Source organism: Taurulus bubalis (genome assembly GCF_910589615.1).
Source record: "Taurulus bubalis genome assembly, chromosome: 1".
Lineage (NCBI taxonomy): Eukaryota > Metazoa > Chordata > Actinopteri > Perciformes > Cottidae > Taurulus > Taurulus bubalis.
Window position 1 is genome coordinate 5,517,456 of NC_136589.1, and position 21,527 is coordinate 5,538,982.

General features: G+C 44.5%; 1 protein-coding gene across 1 annotated transcript in view; it reads left to right on the top strand.

Annotated features, from left to right (window-relative positions):
• Window positions 1–1,360: 1,360 nt before the first annotated feature.
• The window catches only part of kif26ab (kinesin family member 26Ab), a gene marked incomplete at its 5' end in the record, with an annotated part of 64,290 nt that continues 44,123 nt past the window's right edge, over window positions 1,361–21,527 (top strand). The window contains 2 exons of the mRNA XM_079220764.1: window positions 1,361–1,495; window positions 3,560–3,778. Of these exons, the coding sequence (XP_079076890.1) occupies window positions 1,361–1,495; window positions 3,560–3,778 (354 nt within the window). The remainder of the gene's footprint in view (window positions 1,496–3,559; window positions 3,779–21,527) is intronic.

The following is a 21,527-nucleotide window of genomic DNA, read 5'->3' on the forward strand; positions in this document are numbered from 1 at the left end:
CACCCTCTGCAGCTTCAGGAGAAACTGGTTCAACTGGGCTGACAGAAAGATCTGTGAATTCTGATTTAGATTGAGCTTTCCTATTAAAAACACAGTTATTCACATTTTCATTAATACTGCAGTCAGCCTATTCCGTCGACTAATGGCGATCCAATCAGCCATTCAATCTATGGGAGCCTCAGTCTGATAGATATGTTGAAGGCTATTCATTGAATATCGATTACCGATCATACATTTTAGACACCAGACGCATTATTTAGCATCAATAGCATAGGCTGCCTTAATCTTATACAAACGTAATAAACAGGGACTGAATAAACTACTCAACTAAACAAACATCATAGCAAAATGTATTCCTTCTCAAAAAAAGATTACTTATTAATTTAATTTTAATCTGGGAACAAAAACATAGAACTATTTTGTCACATCGTGTACAACAAAAATAGATAGAGCACTGAGGAAATCTGTGTCTGTCTCCTTCAAAATGAGTGACAGAGTGACCCCCCCCCCCCCCCCATAGTGTGTGGAAAAACTATTTGGTTTTCATCATCAATAAGAAATGAAGTGTCTCCATCAGATGTTCCCATGTGAAAAATGCAATGTTATAAAGCAACACTATAACCATACACAATATACTTTATGCATATATTATAGGAGAAAGACATAAACTACAAGGTCATAATTGCGTGCCAGTAGGTCCTTACATGAATATTATAGGAATATTACAGGGAATATGTCGTTAGGGGTTATGGTCGGGGTTGTCATTGTTTTACGTCTTCGTGTGAGGGCTGACAACGACGCACCAGCAAATCGGGTGGGAGAGCAGGTCATCACTGTCTGAAAAGGGGGGGGGGGAGAGGGAGTGAGCGAGAGAGAGAGTGGGGAGAGGAGAGAGAGAGAGAGAGAGAGAGAGAGAGAGAGAGAGAGAGAGAGAGAGAGAGAGAGAGAGAGAGAGAGAGAGAGAGAGAGCGAGAGGGGAGAGGAGAGAAACGGGAGAGGGGCTGGAGAACAGAGAGCAGCACTTGCACGAGGTGCTCTTTCGCTCTCAGACCTGCAGCGCAGAGATCAGGCGTGACCAGCCTCCTCGTGATGTCTTAGGAAAGTATTTCACTTGGATGTGAACCATTTTGCATATCGGATGGATTGTATTGCTCTGTTGTCTTCTCGGACTACTGGAAACCTGAGAGGTTATTTTACGCACACGTGCCCACAGCGCTCACCGTGAGTCACTGGATGTCCGGATTAAAACACCGTGTGGATCTTTTTGGAGGGTACGAGAGAAATGAATTAGATGGATATCCAAATCAATTAGGTTTCCCGAAGAGTGGAATATTTTCTAGGCTTAACTCGCAGCCCACACATGGCTTTGCCAAACTCATCGGGGTCTCCCGGAGCTGGGACGCCCAACCCCAGCGTCATAGACCTGGGTACAATCTTCGTTGACTCCGACATCATATTTGGATTTACAAGTCATCTGCTGAAGAGAAAAACAAAGGTAAGAGCACCCTGAAGTGATGACTGAAACACAGGTTGTAACAAAGAATGATCTAATGCGTAAGTGTTATCAGGTACAATAAATGTAAAATAGTGAGGAGACAGGCAACTGATGCCCGGTGTTCAGGACCTTGAACAGCACCTCGCAGCGTCCTCAATCCCCTCGCTCTCAAACTTCATTCTCACTCATCACCAGTTCCACTTTTTCAACACTTTTGTCAAATGGAGCTGCAAATAAAAGTGTATTTGCCAGTGATGCGCTTTTAGTCTCCTAAATAATTGCTCGGCGTCGAGCTCCATGGTCACAATATCTCCGAAAGGGTCGACAGAGTGACATTTGAAGCTGCTCTAATTTAACACCCAGCCGATTTAAATAGGGTTGATAACTCATTGCAGGAAATGCGATGACTAATCATGATCTTAGTTTTGTGTGTCTTAAAATATATATTTGCATTTCGTTCACACAATCCTTTCCAGTCTCAATCATGTTGCAGCCCAACTTGAAACGACTTTAAATGACAATATAAAATATATTTGACCGCTTACACTTTTAAATGTACTCCTTCCATTTGGTATGAGTTGCACTACCACGAGACAAAAGACTGTGGGTTTCCCTAAATGGGTCGTTTGAGGACAGGAGGAAGAGGAAGGGCTTCAGAGCATGCGGCCACTGTCGCTTACATCACTCACATGAAATATTAAAAGTTGACTAATTAAATATTTAACCCCGGTACCTCCACCCCTAGCAGTTTGAGAGATGCGGTTCTGCATTTCACCAGATGATGGCGCCATACACCAACAACACACAGAGGCAGCCCTGCGTCTCGAGGGAGGCAACAGTTGCTGAAACTGAGCGGACGCAGATGCAACAGAACCCCAATGCTCTATTTGATTCTACTCTATTCTTTTCTAAAGGATTGCCAGATAGACCGAATGATCAACAATTACATTACTTTTAATACAATCATCGTAAAGTACTGAACTCAATTTTTACATTTTCTGTAGGAAAAGGACTTAATTAATGTGCATTTCAGCCAACAAAGTGAACAATATGAAAATCATGTCAGTCTTGTAATCTTATTGGAAGGTACACACATTCACAATTTTCTGAACATATCATTTCTAATACTTGTTTCCAATGAACACCAAGAGGAGCCCACATGTTAACCTCCTCAACCCCAGTCAGAAATCCTTATTCAATCCCACATAATTTATATATATAATCCAAATGCAGATCCCAAAGTTTCCAAATGCCCCAACAATTTCAGGCGTAAATGTGTAGAACTTGCATGGAAGGACGAAGCCATAAAAACACCGAGTCTGGGGTTTGACAATTCTCCAATGGAGATCTGGAAAACTGATACCGAGCATGCACACGTGAGACTGTCGAACTGTGTGGAATAGGCTGCAAAGAGCAAGAGGAAAGGTTTTACGGGGTAACATTAGCAGACTAGTATATGACTGTTCACCACACAGACCATTCACAGTGCTCTATAATAAGAGCTCGATCCCGTCCTGCGCAGGAAAAGTTTTCTTCAGCCCTCCCATTCCTGGAGAAACACCGCCTCCTGTGCACCTACTCTGCCAAAACTCCTCCGCTGTAAACGTATGGTACTCACTCACCAGTTGCCTTCGACCAGCAGCTACTGGTCCAGTACAATCTGTCAGATGACTGGTAGCCCTGCGCCAGGTCTCCAGCCCAGCCTCTATGGCTCTGCCCTGCGTTGAGAGTGTGGTGTTTGACGAAGACGTGCTCCTGAAGGTGTAACCTTGGTCTGGGAGAATGAGCTCAACTGGGTGTCATTCAGCTCCTGATGGAAGGGACCCCAACAACCGCATGTCGACTGTAAGTGTCTCCCTGCACGCGATTAAGTGTATTGTAGTTTCCACCCAACTTAAAAGCAGCCAAACGTGCATCTCGGCGGTGCGCGCGTGGACAGGTGCTCTGTCTTTAAACGCGTCGTCACGGCACAGACAGACTGTTTCACTCTCACACTCCAGCGCACTGGAGCTGTGACCTGATGTTATTCCTGCAAGTTAACCGAACTTTTCCCTCATACTAAAGGTGGAGGGATGCCCGCGGGGAGAGTCTCCGGTAACCCCCAGGAAACGGCTTCACTCTGCGGAGGACGCGCGGTGCAGTAGCCGGCCTCCCCCCGAGGGCGCAGGGGCCGTTTCCATCTCCGAGTCGGAGGAGAAGGGGGGCTTCTGCCAGCAATGTCAAAAGAAAGTCACAGAGCTGAAGAAGCAGGCGCTAGCCCTGGCAGACGAAAATTCACTGAAGGTTGGTGAAATACGTTTTTTTTACACTCTTTTAGCAATAGTTCACATAGTAGTTTGAAACAATGATCTCTCCAGAGCTGCATTTCACAGCATGTCTCGTTAAGAATTAGATTTTTTTTAAAGAAGAAAGAATCAAAACATGTGAGTTAGTTACAGTCTTTGGCAGCAGCCTCTCAGTCTGAGCTGCTGTTACATTTATGGAGCACTACTGTCTTTTCTTGTCCACCTGCACCTGCTCCTAATGCTGGTAGCTATGGACAATGAAATTCAATCCTTTTTATGGTTTATAATTGTACCCAGAAAGCTCCCACCATCCACTTGTAAAATTGTTTATTGCATGCTTGACTTCAAATGCTGGCCTTGGATGTGAAAATGGAAGCCTTTGAGACTTTGAAAGTGGCCCATTGTTTGGCTAAACAATGCTTATCTCTTTATTTTGCTTTGTGTGTGTGTGTGTGTGTGTGTGTGTGTGTGTGTGTGTGTGTGTGTGTGTGTGTGTGTGTGTGTGTGTGTGTGGAGGGGGGGGGGGGGGTTCGGGGGAGTTGAAATGTGCGAGCTGCTCACGTTGGAGACTGAGGAGGAAGTTAAGCCCCAGTCGTCCTTCGCTGTGCATTGAAAGTGTTCCTGTATGCTGCTCCCACAATTCCCACCGCTGTTAAATATAGGCCTGAGACTGCTGTTGTTGTGGCGGGCCAGGCTTGCCCTCGGGTGGGTTTCTCCTTTGTTGTCCCGTTTTAGAGAGAGAGTCCCAAAGTTGGATCGAATTACAGCTTTTTAAGGTTCACCCCAAATCCCAACGCACCCGATGTTCATACGGGAACAGGTAGACAAGGGACAAGGGGGCATTTCTGAAGCACCTGGGCTCTCTGTTTGAGATCAGCTGCATGTGTGGTCTAATCTTTGTTCTAAGCATATCAGATCTATGTTCAGGTATCAGGTAAGTCCACCCTGTAAACACATTAAGCCTACCCCGTAGCTGCCATTATCTGCCATGGGAACTGACCTCCCCTTTTTAGTGTGGGACCCTTCAGTACTGCTTTGTGGCCTTCACCAGGTGCTCTGTGTTGCAGAAAGAGATGGGGGGGGGGCAGCTCCCACCCCCCTATTCCGCTCTTGTTGATGGCTAAATTGGGCCTTAATTCTGGGGTGACAAACAGTGATGGCAGGGTGCTCTTATTGTACCAGAGTTATGGTATGGAAGGATAATAAACCCATTGTCTTTGTGAGCTTGAGCTGCCCACCTGTTGGGACTCAGAGGATGGACGCGGTTATGGATGATCGCTTCCAAATTGCTTCCTCCTTGGAGGGAATAAGGTCAACAGGGTGACTCAGGTGGCCTGTTGGAGTGTCTGGGATCGGGATACCTGCAAAGGTTTGGCCAGTGTTGTGTCTGTGGCCGTCATGGGAAAAAACGAGAGCGGAGACTGTTTACCCGAGGTCACACTTCCCTTCCCTCCCCATCCGCCGGCCGTCCCGTTATTGTGAAGAGGAAGTCGCCTCGGTCCCCAGACATCCCTCTCCCCCTCACCCTGCTGCCAGACGTATTGTTTGAGCATAGTAGTAGTAGCGAGTGGATAAAAAAATGCAAGGAAGAGGGTTTGGGTCAAGTGAATGTGCTTTTCAACATGAAAAGTACTGGAGGGAAAGTTCCCTGTTCACACACACACACACACACACACACACACACACACACACTGAAGCCCTCCCAGACAGCTTTTGTGTTTTCCTGTTTGGGTTTAGAGGAATCTGCTTGTGCTATGTCCTGCAAGTCTGTAAATATAGGGAAGTTAAGGCCTTTCCCCCTCCACACTGAAGCTTATATGTGTATGGGGGGAGAAGCTTGGCAACGATGAAGTAAAGGTTTTGCAAAGAAACCACATGACCAGCATTATAAGACATATTTATTTATGTGTCAACATCCACTGGCAGCAATTAAATATGTTTCATGCTTCCTGCTTCTAAGCGCCTGCCTCATTTCAAGAGCAACAGTGCACACGCACGGTCTTGTGTTTGACAACTTTTTGAAACTATTTAAACTATGCATGCAACTACATTGCCCTTTATGCACTTCATTTGCAATGATTTTCTAATTATGAATATTTTACGACATTGTGTTGAAGGGCTCAACCCCAAATTAGCTGTTGAAATTATGTCCTTGAGCTACCACCCTTAAGTTTCAGCTGCCGTTGCACATTTTATGTTATTCTGACAGCAGATGATTAAAAAAACCCTGGGAACAAAAATGCCCTTTGCTTAAAGCCAGGCAGAAAGAGCAGATACACTGACAACCTTCAGACCGGATCTAATCAAGGGAATTCACCTACTTCATTTACATAATTAAAACCTACACTAAATAATACCTTCAGTAGTGAATAGCAGACAGTCTGGATTCAATAATTGCAGACTGTGTTTATTGTGGCTGGACACAGTGGCTATGTGAGGTATGATATAAAGAAAGACGATCACTTCAACCTCGACTTCAAAGAAAACAATTAGCTTCTGACTGTAATCAGAGGCTCTGGATTAGATCCAACCTCGGCTGATACATGCTAGCTGTTCTCTGCTTTCTTGTTAGTCTCTGACCTGACGGCAGGTTGATTCTTCGTATGTTGGTTGTGTGTGCGCTGATGAGATGAAATGAGAGGAAAGTGTTTTTGGTGCCTGTGTCATCAACCATCTCATGAAAAAATGAGTAGAGTGTCATTGACAACAAAAGGCTTGGATTAGGTTTGTATGGAGCCAGCAGCCTGCGGTCCTTGTGACCTGTAAGGACTATAATGCCTCGCCTGGGGCCAGGCTGCAGCAGCTCAAGCCCCTCACAGCTTAGACAGAAGCTCTGTCACTTGATATCTGTTTTTTGAAAAGGCTAACTATAATTGTATTTGCTGATGCATGAGAGAGATGACATTAAAGGACAATGGGAGCCAAACAGAAAATGGAAGGAGGTGCATCATAGCTATGGTTGAAAGAACATTTTTTAAGAACAAGTTGTGCAAAACTACTTTGGGAAGTGTGCGAATTCACTTTCTTGCAAAGATTGATGTCTCTACAGTTAATATGTAGCTGGTGCTAGCAGCCAGTTTTCCTTGATTAGCATAAAAACAGGAAATAGGGGGAGACAGCTCCAGTAGCCTCGCCCTGTCCAAACCTCTGAAGCTCAGTAATTAGCACACAACATCCTATGTGTTTAATAAGTGAGTAAGAACAACACGTTTTGGTTATCTGTATAGAAGCTGCAGCTACATGTTTAGCGTACAGACAGGAGCGTATCAATCTTCTCATCTAATTATCTGGAAGAATGCTAATAAGCACATTTAACAACATTTTAAACTATTACATTTCTGCAAAGAATACGTGTTTGTTGCCCTCGGAGGCTATATATAAAGTATGTATTTCTACCGCTTAAACTAAAGGTTGGAACATGGAAACATATTAAGTATTTTCAATTTTCAAGCCGTAGTTCTCAAGCAGACACGTTGATGTTTGGTATGTTGCAGAGACTGCAGGTCAATAATAAAGTAAGCAGAGCTTAAACCCGCTCATAAATATTGAGGTCTATGAATATACAAGCACTCTTGGACCTTGTGTGCTCCACCAGTTCACTGACTGATTAACAGAGACGTCCTGCAGGGCCGTGAGGACTTGAACATTTGGATTAAGTTGAGCTGTTTGAGGTTGAGGTCAGTTGCAGCCAGGTCTTACCTATCTGATGACCTTTGCCCTCTGCATATGGGGAAACTGCATATAGGACCAGGTCACTCTGGAGATGACGGTGTAATGAAGTTAAATCTTACAGAGACCGAGCCAAACACAAGCTAATCATGAATCCCGCGCACTGCTGATGTATGCACCATGTGTCCAAGCCTATTATGGATGGTGTGTACGAGTGTGACTATGAATGTGGCTCAAGGAATTAATTTGCTCCATGAAGCCTTTTGCCAGTTTTTTTTCATGCAAATTCATAAATTATGGGAACAGTGATTCTCACAAACGACGCATTTGGATTCATGTTTGATTTGTTTCTGCTTTGTTCGTTATTTGACCCTTGATCCACTTTACATGCAGAGTCATTAGTGAATTCATTTAAATGTGTCAAATCGTGTTTTGTTTCCTGAAGCACAGAAAGGAAATTAATCATCCATGTCATGCACAACATCTTTCCTGGCCAAAAAGCCAGGCACATCTGAGTTTATTTGACTGTGTGTGAATTATTTATTTCTACACAGCCAGATGTGTGTCAGGCGCCATTTTTCTAATGCATTCTGTGCCTGCTTGACCATTTATGGATTTGTATAGCTGTTACAGAAGAAGTGAGTGTTTGCTATGGCCAAGGAGCCAAGGAGAAGAAGAAGAAGAAGAAGAAGAAGTGGGTGCTGCTGAATGGCTGCAGAGCTACCTACCTGGTCATTGTTTCTCAGGCGAGTTCGGAGTGTTACTTCTCCTTTGTTGACTGACCTCTGACCTTTCTGTCAGCTCTCCCGCTCTTAATGGTGGGTTAGGGTTTCATGGGGCCGACCTGGGCTGGAACAGGTGTACGCTGCCAGGGTTGCTGCAGGAGGGCAGACGACAGGACAGAGTGACTGGCAGACGGATGGAGGGAAGGATGGAAAAAAGACTGTGAAAAACCCCTCTGGTTGTGAAACTTGAGCTAACGCTGAGTTAAAACAGAGCATGACGATATTATTCTATTCACCTCTAAGCACCTGAGCACCTGGGGCTCTCTGTGATGTGCATGCTGTGTGCCTGTGTGCCTGCCCAGCAGTGCATGCACTCCAGAGAGCCTGGGAGGAGATGAGAGACGAGACAGGAGAATAGAGGAGACTCTGGGCTGAGCCGTCCCCTCGCCTCATCCCTGCATGCAGTGTGACTTCTGCTTTATGGCATGTGGCTGTATTAAACCGCAGAGCAATAATCTGGTGTCAAGTGGTGCAGAGACCATAGACATCAGTCATGGCGCTACCGTGCTGTACTGTATCTGTGAGCCTCAGCAGCATGCAGCTGTCCACTGCCAGTTTACCTCAAGTCTTCACAGCTTCATTCATTTACTCTTTCAGCTGTCAGACTCCTCTTCATGTGACCAATTTGCATGCATTGTATTCTCTTCTTTTAAACCCACGGTTGGGGCTGGGTATTGCAGAGAAATGTGTCCGTAGTACCAAGTATTAAAGTACTGAAGTACTGAAAACCTGGCTAGATTTACTTTCCTGCCTCAAGATCTTCACAGCTGAAACGTAGGACCACTTTTCAAAGTAACTGACTTTCACTGTCCAGAAACCTTTTTTTTCGAACCTTCGGGCAGTTCTGGAATGAATGCTACATCTTCACTATGTCGGCTGCAGTTTCATTTTTACATCTTTAATTTAGTGAGCTGAAAGTGAATTGAACCCAATTGTTGCTGCCCAGTCCACTTCTTATCGCAATTGCAAGGGTAAATTGCTACGAGACAGAGTGCAAGAAATGGGTTCAGGGTGCACAGATGCAAGGGTTGATGGGTCTGATGGAAAATAGCCGAAGCTGCAGTAAAGCTGATGCTCATTGCCTTTCATCAAAAGGATAGTGAAGAAATCTGAATTCTTCACCTGGAATAACTGCCATTCCTTCCGTCTGCACTTGGCGGCTGGTTGCTCAGAAGAGCAGATCCACGGCGGGCAAGATGAAACAGGAACTGACTGAGGCTCCTCAGCAGATGCCCACTTACACACACGCAATCTACATACACCGGCACGTGCACACAAGTGAACTCATGCGTGAGCTCAGACACTCGCACACAGATGCACAGAGTTTACCTGAATGTGTCCTCTTCTGGCCATCTGGCCCTTCCTGGTTCGGCTGCATGCCACTGTAATGTCTACAGAGAGCCGTCCAGATGTTGCCTCAGTTACCTGTCAAGGTGAGAAGAGCAATTTAGAGCTGCTTAGACCTGGGAATTTACTTTGCTGCCTTTAGTTATTGTAAAGGTTGCAGCGCCTATCTCATTTACTAAAGTCAAATATGTAAAGACGACCTACAGCTATTCAGTAAAGACGTTCAATCAAAGTATGTGACTTGGGAGACCAGCTGCGTTATTACCTGTATAATGAGAATGAGATGGCAATAAGCTGTGGCTTCATGCTTGATAGAGCGTCGTAACTTTTCTTAAATGTTGGCCTGAAGTGGCCTGTTGCATTTAGAAACCATGTCGCGTCTTAACAAAGAAATGGTACCACACTATTAGGATTAAAAAAGAGTAGAGAAGAAGAGAGACAGCTCCAGACAGGAGACTGTTAGCTCAGCATCGCATACACACTAAAGCTAGGAGAAACAGCTAGCCTTGGTCTGTCAAATAGTAAAACAAAAAACTGTTAGAATTATTGTAAAGATTATATGCAAAATGTGATATGTGTTAATTTGTGAACTTTGAACGTATTGTTCCATCTTTATGTTATGCTAAGAAGCAAACCTGCTAGCTAACATGAACTAGCTAGTCTCCTGGTTGTCGCTTCATATTTGATGGACAACGCTAACTCTTAGCCAGAAAGAGAACAAGGTTAGTGTAAATGTCAAAACGTCTATTCCTATAAACAACATGTTTGTTGGCAACAATGGATTGTTAGTTAGTTATGTGTGGTCATTTAGAGTTGGTGCAAACATATTTCAAGTACCTATTCACAGGTGTATATTTACTATGTGTTCTAATTCAGACGTGACTCAGTCAGCCAATCAAAACTGAGGCCAGGTTTTGCTTTATTAGCGATCTTTTCATAGATGTTTTTGAGTTAAAGCACTTTATAATGCTGGGATTGTGACAACACCTATATACTTTAGCTGTTTTACCATTGTTAGGGTATTTGAAGAATGATTGCCATGCATAATGGCACTTGTCGGAATGGGTTCGCTGCTGTTTGGTGAAGGATCATGTGTTACAATGAGCCAGACTGAAATGAAACAATGGATCTGCTGTCTAGGCTAGCAGGGCGATGTGTTGCAGCACAGCACAGGTCTGCAGAGCATGAGAACGGAGCAACAAAGGCAGAAATGTCAATGAGCAAATGACACAAATGCAACAAGAAGTGTAACCAGTGGGAATTAATCAGTTTGACTTGTTAATTCAGGGCAAGCCGCCTGTGTGTCTGATTCTGAGTGTGTGCGTATGCATGTTTTATGCACTGTTCTCTCCCACTGCCCAGCTCCATATGTCATGGTGAAGTGAGACGTGCATGATCTAGGCAGACTGCAGTCCATTATTGAGTCTGATTCAGAGTATTGGAAAAACATAGTTGTTGAGATACATTTTCAAGATGGTACACGGACACTGAGGAGCAATGAGTTGGAGGTAATCTCCTGCTGGCTCCATAAAAAGCGTTCAATTGACAGCAGGCCTTGTGGTAGCAGACAAATCGCCTGGCTTATAGCAATGTGCTGAAAGAGAATGCCAGTGCTGTGTGTCCTTGCCAAGATGGATCGGCAGACAGCAAACTCCGGGCAGTTTGGGCGTGGCTCACTTGCTCACAGCAAACAGTGGACCAGTGGAGTATGGTGCCTTAGTGGACTCGACATTGCTTTGTTTGTTTTCAAAGCAATGTCCTCCTGTTGTTTTCCTCCTGATGTTAATGGGACTTCTACTATACTACTTCTCACCTGCCAAGTCAGAAGATGGCCTCTCGGGCAACATTTACCCTCAGAGTGTTGGATGTTGATGTTTGAGGAGCATTTTTCCTCAAAAGGAAATCTGTGATGCATTTTTATTAGCAATCCTGTCTCTGAACGACCATTGTCAAAGTTCCAAGGAGTTTTTTTTGTTGTTGCCGCAACTGTAAAGAAACTGTAATTTATTTCCTTCTTACACAAAGTGAAATAAACTATATATATATATATACAAAATGTTGCATGCAGGTTGAAGGCATGATGTACAGGAAGGGGTAATATTGCTGAAAATAAGCCACATGTATTACATTTGCACTATTGATGTATACAATTAGCCAATTATGACAAAATTATTATTATGAAATCACAAAGGCATACATGTAGCATGTATTAGCATTTGTTTTGAGTCATGTCTCTGGCCGCCTGCTAAATGTAAGCCAAATATATTTACTCTTTTTAATCTCCACCAACTCCTGTGGGAAATACCCTTTAGTGGATACATACAAGTACACTTGCAGACCTTGTAACCCTAGTAAGCTAACTCAAAGTTAATGGATATGGAGTCCATACAAGCTCCTTCGAGGTAGTGTAATACTCTTTCTCACTATAGTGATTTTGTTCGCGCAGTAATTTTTCTCAACGATCCCAACAATCACATTTTGAGTTTGGGACTACTGGGTGCAATTTGACGTCTGTTCCTACAGGAGCCTCTCAGTGACCAACAGTAGTAAACTGTGCAGCTGCTGTGTGAATGCACCAGTGTGCTTTCATGTCATATTTCTATATATATATGTCTGGTTGACAGTATGCATGCATCCCTGTGTTATTCTATTTGTGTTTGTGTAATAGTAGATGGATTATGATGGTTGTGTTGTGATTGGTAGACGGGTTATGTTAACCCGTCTCACTGGCCTCCCCAGCTATACGCGTTGGGCTATTCTTTATTGTCAGGAGCTCATTCTGATAAGTATATAGTGCTCCATAAATCCTGGCGCAGTGTGAAAATGCCAGTCAAAGTTCACGCTGCTCATGTTCATTTCATGCTTGAGTGTCCAGCTCCGTGAGGCCGGATGAGTGCGCGTATTGATGATGTGTGAATGTGCGTGTAAGTACCAGAGGAAAAAGAAAGAGACGAAGCACATTCAGAGTCCCTCTATCCTTTCCACTTTACCGCAGAAGTCATCCATCTTTCTGAACTTAACTGCTACCAATTTATGATTGCATTATTACAGTCAGAGTTTTATAAAACGCAGGCCTGGTGGTGGGTCTGGTAAACGGAGAAGGTGATGGAGAAGGTGACTGGCCAGTGCCATTACTCTGGTACTTGGCAGGCTGCGCTTAAAGAGAAATATGATGAGAATAGAAGCTCTCCTTAGCTCTGATATCAACCCTGCTGTTTTTTGACTTGCTCTGGGTTTGGTGCTTATAGGTGCTTGGCTGGGCAATAATTCAATATGATAGTTTATCAACTTTCAATGGAATAATGTCATGATTAAATCGTATATTGAGTAATCAATTAAGTTGTCTAAATTATTAATAATAAGCACATACTAAATCAAATTGAAAAGACTTTTGCTTCTGGTAATGCCTCAGTGTATTTAAATCAAACTATTGTCTTTATCTGATTACTTCATATTTGTGCACATTGTCAGTGTATAGCTAGAAATATTTCTTCTTCTTTTATTTTATAATTTATAATCAAACTGTCATGTTCATTTTGCATTAAAGTTCCTAATTATAGGACAAAATACTCCTTTTCATTTGTATTATTTCATACAGGTGTTTCCCTTATCATGTAGTTATTTTATAGAGAATATGTATTGACTGAATGACCAGAAAACATGATATATTATGATATATCATGTTATATATCATGATATATCATTATTATTGGTCTGTCTTGTTATATCCCAAACCTCTAGTTTCCACCAACACTGATCCCCTCTATAGACAGAAGGGGCAGAAGAAGTGTTGTAGCACATAACTCATTTTTCTTTCATTATTGAATGACTTGACTTAGCAATTTGCCTGCTGACATTTTAAAGGAAATGGCATCGGAACGCATTTTACAAAATGGCAGCAAAGTTGCTTTTAATCCCGCTGAAAACTGTGTTGCTGAGTTTCTCAATAGGCGGAACACTGAAAAGGTCAACCTTCACTGTATGGATTTTCATAATGGATTTTCACCAGAAAGAAGTACACTAAGATACAGCTTCAGTGCTGTTTGTCTGTGAGTGGCAGGAGAGGTCTTTCTCTCCGATTTCTGCACAAAACGATTGAGAAGCTTCCAAAGCGGCCGAGACACAAAGGGTTGTTTCTGCTTTCATGCGGCTTGACTTAGCTTCATCATAAAAGGGAAGAGATTTTCATCCCTTTTTTGCTAAACTCTGGTTAGTATCACCTCAAGTAGATACCTGACAGCTTTCCTTTTAAATGTCTGTCTCATCCAACGATCTGCTCGGCAGAAAAAGGCCCTCTAAGTTGATGAAAGTCTTACAGTGTGCCTTGAACTTTGGGAAACAGTAAAGAAAAGCACATTTACTTTGGAGGTCACAGAAAACAATGTCAATGAGGCTAATTAGATTTATATAGAAACGACGCCGTCTTGAGCTTGTCATTACTCCCAGCGGATGCGTGTGGAGTAAACCTTCCCCTGCCTTTTCCCATGATCCGACTCCCATTAATACATCCGTCCTTTATGCTTCCCCTCTTGTTACTACCGCTCTATTTTATGATGTCACTCTCTCCACTGAAGAGCTCTGGGCTGTTTTATCTCCTTCGTGTGTGTCGGGCACTTAAACGTAAACCTCTCTGTTTACGAGTCCCAAACTGCCTCTCCATCCTCTGTGTTTGCTGCTCAGTATCAGTTCAGCATCGTCCATAAAAGCTCAGCAATCCTCGCTGTTCTGGGGACTCGCTGTTGGGCCTGGCGCTGCAGACCCCCAGCTAAGTGCTGCCCGATTCCCATGCTGGGTGTGTGAAGAAGCCTGCAGGAGAGTGTGTGGACAATGTGTATATGCACATGGTTATTCATAGAATTGTCTGTTTGGCAGCTCATACATGCTGGCGTTTATTTTCAGAAATTATCGTTATTAATGTATTTTAGGTGGTTAACTGCTTCTCTCTATCAACACGATAGTGTCGATAATAGCTGTTGTTTACTTTTCCAAAGATATAACATTTTATTTAGTGCTGCAATGCCTTTGAACGTGTCTGTGCAACACGGAAATGCTTCCCTCCCTCTGTGAAAAGGCGGGAAGCTCTCGGGGAGCACACCTGTGGCTCTGGCCTTGGTGGATTCCTGCATAGCTTTACTGTTCAGAGGGGGAAACAACTTTGCTGTTGTGTTCAGTCCGCTGACCTTTTGCTGTGTCCAACTACAAAACCAGGGTCCTTCTCTCAAGTCCAGACAGCTAGCACTGTTAAGTGGCCCAACTTCAATGTGTGGTTTAATTTACACAGGCTTTGTCAGCTTTAGTTTGAGGTTTAAGCAATGTGTTGGTTTCCAGGGGACCCATTAGTCCTACAAAGCAATGCTTTGACTTGACTTAATGAGATATTCAGATATATTTCATATGATTAACATCTTTAATTAATCTTAATTAACCTTGTATAACCTGTATACGCACAAATCGTGGTTTTTCTCTTTTACTTTTCTTTTCTTTCCTTTTCATGTGCTGCTCCTGCCCCCTAACACAGGTAAACACGCACACATTAATTCAATTTCTATAAAAAATGCCCTTCCGTCAGTGTGAGTATTTCTTCACCTAAATGTATTCTCCGCTGTCAAGCGGTCATTACCACCAGACGCCACCCTCCTCCTCCCTATTCTGTCCATGCACTGACCCCTCGGCCTCTCCTCATCCCACGCTGGGCATTTATGCCTTCATCTCTTTGTGAGTGGGAGGCTGTTTTGGCTGCAGCGACCAATGGAGGGGTGAAAGCAGGGCACACTTGAACTCCCACAGCAGTGGCCACTTGGGACCACATTTGAACTGGATTTGACCTGTCAGGCTGAACCTGATTTGGGTGTTTTGATCTCTTTTACGCGCTTCGTATGCATTTACATGTAGAATTCAGCAGCGGTTGGTTCCCATGCTAGAACGCATTTAAGAAAGTGGTTCCTGCTCGAGTTGTTAAGTTATAGAGGGCGCTGTAAAAGCCCTACAGTAGCCATTCAAAGTCATGGTGGCGCTGTGGGGATGGAGGGCTCGAGGCTCCTACGGCAGCGGAACAATACTTAATTAGCTCATAAACAAAGGTGAGTGGGGGATCAGAGAGGGCAATCAAAGTGGCCTGTTCCTTTGAGCTTCTTCCTCTCTAATGGCCCCGTCACTCCGCTTGTTGTGTCTCACTACGGTGTGCTTCCTGACAACATAAAAGGCTCACATTCCCAAAAGAGCCTCGGACAAGAGACGATACCCGTCCCCACCCACCCCCCGCCCTTCCTCTCGCTGCCAGATATTGACATTGCTCCTGCGCTCACCTCCACAGTGTATGTTTGGTTCCCCGTGGCGACCACTGAAGCTTTCATATGCCCTCTTTCAGTCTTGTGTCCGTGACTTTGGTGGTCTGTTTTTATTGCGTCCCTTTGTGTGACGCTGTGCTGGCACGCTGCTGGGAGCCTGCGAGGAAGGGCATGACTGTGCCAGGATCTTGAGAGATTATTCAAGCTTGGCATGAAGGCAGGTGTGGAGGTCCTGTGTGTCAGGTGTGCATGCCTGCGCGTCACAGTGGCGTGGTGTCCATGTTTGTCCGAGACAGTGAGAGGGTTATTTTTTTGTATGTTTGGACACGAGGCCCTCTAAAGAAAACAGACGGCCACCGCCACACGAGGACGGCCAGGCAGCAGGTCGGAGGCAATCTCTGCTTGTTTGTGCGACTATGTTATCATCTCCTGTTTCCTGTCAAAACAGGAAAAAGACATGGGCGAAAATGGAGGTTAGGAAAGTGCTGCCTTGATGTGCGTTGGCTGGAGATCCAGCTCTGCCTGACAGTGACCCTCCTGGCCAGGAAAAACAGACCCTTTCAGGGCGTAACCCACTGCGGCATACTTCATGGTGTTATTTTTATCACTTTCACAAAGCACAGCGAGGAATGCTTTCCCCAGCTGTTGACACAGGTCTGGGTCATTTTTGTCTCCAAAACAGTGCAGGAGCAGCAGGCGGAGAAACAGAGGGGGACGTCCCATCTGGACGTGTCCCTCCGGCTGGCAGCCTCACATGATTGTGGTCTCTGTTTAGGAAGGGAAATCCTTTTTGACATTTTGTTAATCATGAAAGCGAGACACTCCTTTTCTTTGGATGATCCCTGGACCTCCATCACAATACCTTTTCCGTCAGGCTGGAGTTGTCATGTGATTTTTATCCATCCATCACGCATATTTGTCCATTTCCTACAACAGGATTGCACGTGCACACACACACACACACAGTCGGCCTGGTAAAAGCTCTTTTATGGGGCGTAACTGCGAGTACATTCCAGACAGTAGAGTCAGCTATCAGTGTGGTTCAGGCGGCTTACTGATGGCATGGCAGGTAAAAGCCCCGGCGTCTCCTATGATATGGCTAAATGAGAAGGCACGGACAGGCACGCTGCACAAACAGCTGATTAGGGAGGTAGCTAATTATTGACTGTTGAAAAACGATAGCCATCTCCCTCTCTGCGCCGCTTTGGGAGCCACAGTGTAAAACTGAGAGTTACTCTTGTGTGGAATTCCAAGAGTTTGAAGGCAGAGTTAAGTTTAGCTCTTCATGGGCACAAGAATGCTATTGTTAGATTGACCAGAGTGCTCCAAGCTGGCTTTTTGTCTCCCCAGCAATTTGTGTTGACCTCAACTTTTACTCACTGTTTTTTTGTTTCTTTGTGTATTTGATCAGCAACTGAACATGAGGCCTGACAGGTAAACATCGACACTAGCTCCTTCAGCACGTAGCGTCTCGAGCGGCAGCAGTGATCTGCTCCTGTCTCCGTGACCCAGATTAAGATACGGCGTGGGCATGTTGACTGGGGTCGTTGTCATCAGCAGGCAGGTCGCGGTTCATTTGTCTTTCTTGACAGACCTTACGGTGGTGTTGCAGTGCTTTGGCAGAAGGCCACACCGGCGCTGACCTCCATGAGTCGTGCAATTAGTTACCCTTTGACCCCTCGGCCCCACAATCAAACTCAGGGCGTGGACCGGGCATGCTTCTGCATCCCCAGACCCACTTTGCATATGTGTGTGTGTGCGCGCTTGTGTGTGTGTGTGTGTGTGGCTCAAAAAGGCACAGATGTAGCATGTGATTCAGTCTGACATGATGTAATAGCTCATTCTTCTTTCAGTCTACTTCACACTTGAAATTAAATAAATAAAGCGTTTGGAGAATCTTCTCCTTCCAACCTAATGATATATCTGGCGATTTTCCATTCTCCACTCATAAATATATAAAAGACCCATTAGTCTGCCTCCGTCTGCTGCAAACCGTACAGCTTTCCTCCTTGAGTGACTATTGTTATTTAACTGATCTTAGCGGGATGTTTCTCATGCTCTTAAGTGCAGTAAAAGCGCATCACTCAGGACTCATGTAGCCAAACAGATTCAGATGAATGCCATCATACCGTGGAGCCAAAAATATAAATCTCATTGCATTAGCTCTCCATTTTCACTTTGTTTGACATGATCCGTCCTTGCAGTTTGGCTTTGAACACGCAATTCAGCTGTGAACCTGCAGCTTCCTTCTACTTCTCTCAAGACTGCGTGTTTCTCCATCACAACGGATTCCTCTCTCACCAAGCTCTTCTGTGTTTTGACATTTAATATGAGCAGGCAGAGAGAAAAAGCCCCTGAAGAATGTGAAGAGCACAATTCAAGACGGAACTCAACAAGCTGCCAACAGCTCCAAGGTTATCTCTTCATTTCGCGATGGGAAATGACAGCAGCAATGTCCTTGTTGGCGTCCCTGTCATGTGAATAGAGACGGTTTTGTAACTTTGTCCCAGTTTTGCATTTGCTTGGGCTAGATTGGCAGCCTCCAGTTAGCTCGTGTCAGAGATGTGTTCGGCCTCTTAGTCACGCAGAGCCTTGTTCACAGGTGGGTACGATACAAAGCTTTCGTAACAAGTTGGTCTGCTTTCTCCGGGGTGCTGGAATGGGTGTATACTTCTGCTCGTCCTTTTTTCAGTCTGTCTATTGTTTAATATTGTTTGCCGATCCGCTGCTTTAGTCCAGACTGAAACATCTAAACACAGATTATCCCCACCAGCCGCGTCTGTGATTTGTGGAAATGTTAGCGTGCCGACATGCTAAGCTAAGATGACTAACATGGGAAACAGTAGACCTGCTTTACGTGCTAACATTGCCATTGTGAGCATGTTAGCATTCAGCATGAACTATGACTGTGCCTAAGTTCAGCCATGTTCCATTTAACTTGGTTGTAACTGAAAACATTATGAAATAAAGCACAATAGAATAAATTATTCAATTCTAATCTTTTCATAAAAAAACAAAAGTGAATATTTTTCAGCTCAACCAATCCTCACCAACTCATTTGAATATTAAGTGAAATAGTTGCTTTTTGTTTGTGGGCAATAAGGCCATTTGCAGGAGGCTATTGTTTCTCCCAGACAAAGTGGCAGAATGTGCATGTGAAAGCATTTTGATAAGCCAAGCATTTTCTAGGATGGTGAACGAAAATCCTCCGGACTCAGTAAGTGGATTAGCGTGCGCTATTCTCCACCGGGATAGTTCCGCCCACTTCCTTATCTCGCTGATGTTCAATTGAATATGTCTAGACATCTCAATTAGCAAGAAAAAAACAACAAAACACAGCAAATGGTTCGAGCTTATCTAGCAGTACTCTCACACGCCTTCAACAACTAGTTCTTAAACAGACTACAGTTTTCCAGCCCTTCCTGGCTGAATGCCCTGGGCTGATGTTCAAATTTCTATTATTAGTGATAATTGTGTTCTCTGAGAAGTCATTGGCATGGTAATGACATCGTTCATGATAAATTAGTATTCCCCCCTCTCTCTGCCTCACCTAGGCTGTTGCACCAGACTGATTCTGCCGCTCGCAACTCCGCCGCTCCATTGTTCTCCCGACACGCAGCAGCTTTGTGAGACACAAAGCATGTCACTCTCTGAGATAAAGCTCTGCAGACTGGGAGTGGATGGGATAGGGACGCTCAGCACAGCTCACCTTGGCTCAGGGTGATTTGTGCTTTGCCGTATAAACACGTTTAGGGAGACAAAATGGGGAAGGAACCTTTCGCTCGTTCTCCATGTCCCTTCGGCTTTGTGTTGCTAATCAGTCGCCCTGTTGCTCCCGCACATGGGCCGATAAGTGAGAGTTGAGATATCCTCCAAATTAAAAAAAAAGTGTCATGCTCAACAATAACCGTGTGCAGTGCCTCATTATGTGGCTTCACTAACCAAATCTATAGTCACTCCATGTGTAGAGAGGGAGTGGGAGGGAGACTGGAACTCCAGCGGCAACAGAAAACTTGAATATTTATCCATTTGGCAGCTTGCCAGCATAATTGCTGTACCGTCCATTGCAAGAGGAGAGTGGAGAGAATAATTGTCGCAGGATACTCAACACTTCACCTTGTCATCACTTTCATACCGCTCTATTTTCATGACTCGGAGTATGAATGCTTTTACGCGTAAGGCGTCTGGGATGAAATGTTGCAATATCCATATAAAATTAGGCCAAAGCGCTTCTTTTATGTTCATGTGCTGCCTGGCTTGAAAAAGTATTTAAATTTCGATCCAAAAATGATTAATTCTGATCATGTTGTTGATGTGTCGACTGAGATTTCTTTTCCATTATGGGATCTGGAGGATGTTGATGAAGATAGCGTATGCAATTACTTCTGTTTGAGCATGAGTAACTCCCTTTGCATTTTGGTTTGATAATCAAACGTTTGCGCGCACGACACACATACTCTCTGTGTGGCTGAGGGAGTCCTGCGACGGTGATTAGTTGCCATAAGCTTCAGCAGCAGTTTGTTTTCTCTGTAAGTAAACTGGGATCTGGCGGTGCTCCGTTTCCCAGTCCAAACGAAAAGCTCTCCCCGAGAACCAACTGCAGCGAATGCATCTCTCTTGGCGCGACAGCTCAGACAGAGCAGAAGCAGGTGGCTGTCATCACTGCGTGTCGACTGAATGGGGGTTTGAAATACAAGTGAAAAAGTGAAGTAGTAGTTTGGGCTCTTGGAGGGAACTATTGTATCAGAATCCTCTATTCTGCCGTGAGTGTTTTTAGAGTGGGCTCTTAGACAAAAATAGATCTCTCAGCGAGCTCCAGTGGATGGATACCGAATACTGTTTCAGTTTCACGCTGCACACTAATGAGGACTTTGCAAATGTATGGCACGGTGGGGGAATTACGTTTGGGCCGTAAATGCTCAGTTTTAGCTTTCCAATGCCAGTGGTCATATGCTATTACTCATCCTTTTGCAAAATAGCAGATTTTAGAGGAGAGGACCAACCACCAACCTCTGTATTTCATTAGCCATGCTCTCTGAGAATGTGCCAGATTTTTAACCCTCTTACCTTGTTTTCAACCTCCATCCCTTCACCCCCCCCCTCTTCCCCTCTTCTGTCCTTGCTCTCACCGGCAGGTTACAGCAACACCTGGCTACTGCCTCTCCAGCTTGCCCGTTGAATTTTTCATTATGTACTCATTTTTGGTTCGTTTCCACAGCCAAGCCTGGTTGGGGGGGCTGGGGGATTGGGGGTGGAAGAGAAACTACCTTGAGAGCGTCTCTCAGCCAAAAATCAGCCGTTCTAATTTGAGGTGCACAATTGTTGGTGCAAGTGTACATAAACACAATCCACTGCGTCCCCGGTGAGGGCAGCATAGCAAACAGCCCCGCTGCTGTCTGACAGCTACCGTATGGGCAGCAGGCAAGTGGAAAATATTTCAGGGGAAAGAAAGTTTATCTGGTAATGCAGCTGAGCATTACTTTCACTAATGAGAAAACTTTGGATCGATCATTCATGTTGTTCTCTGTGTGAAAGCCAGAGCACTGCTTCATCTCGTAGAGCAGACGTCCTTGTGGCAGTTGCTAGAGTCCCTCTCTCTCCCGCTGGTGAGTCCAGGCTGGACCTCCCAACAGCCTGACCTCGACCCAACGCCGATGAA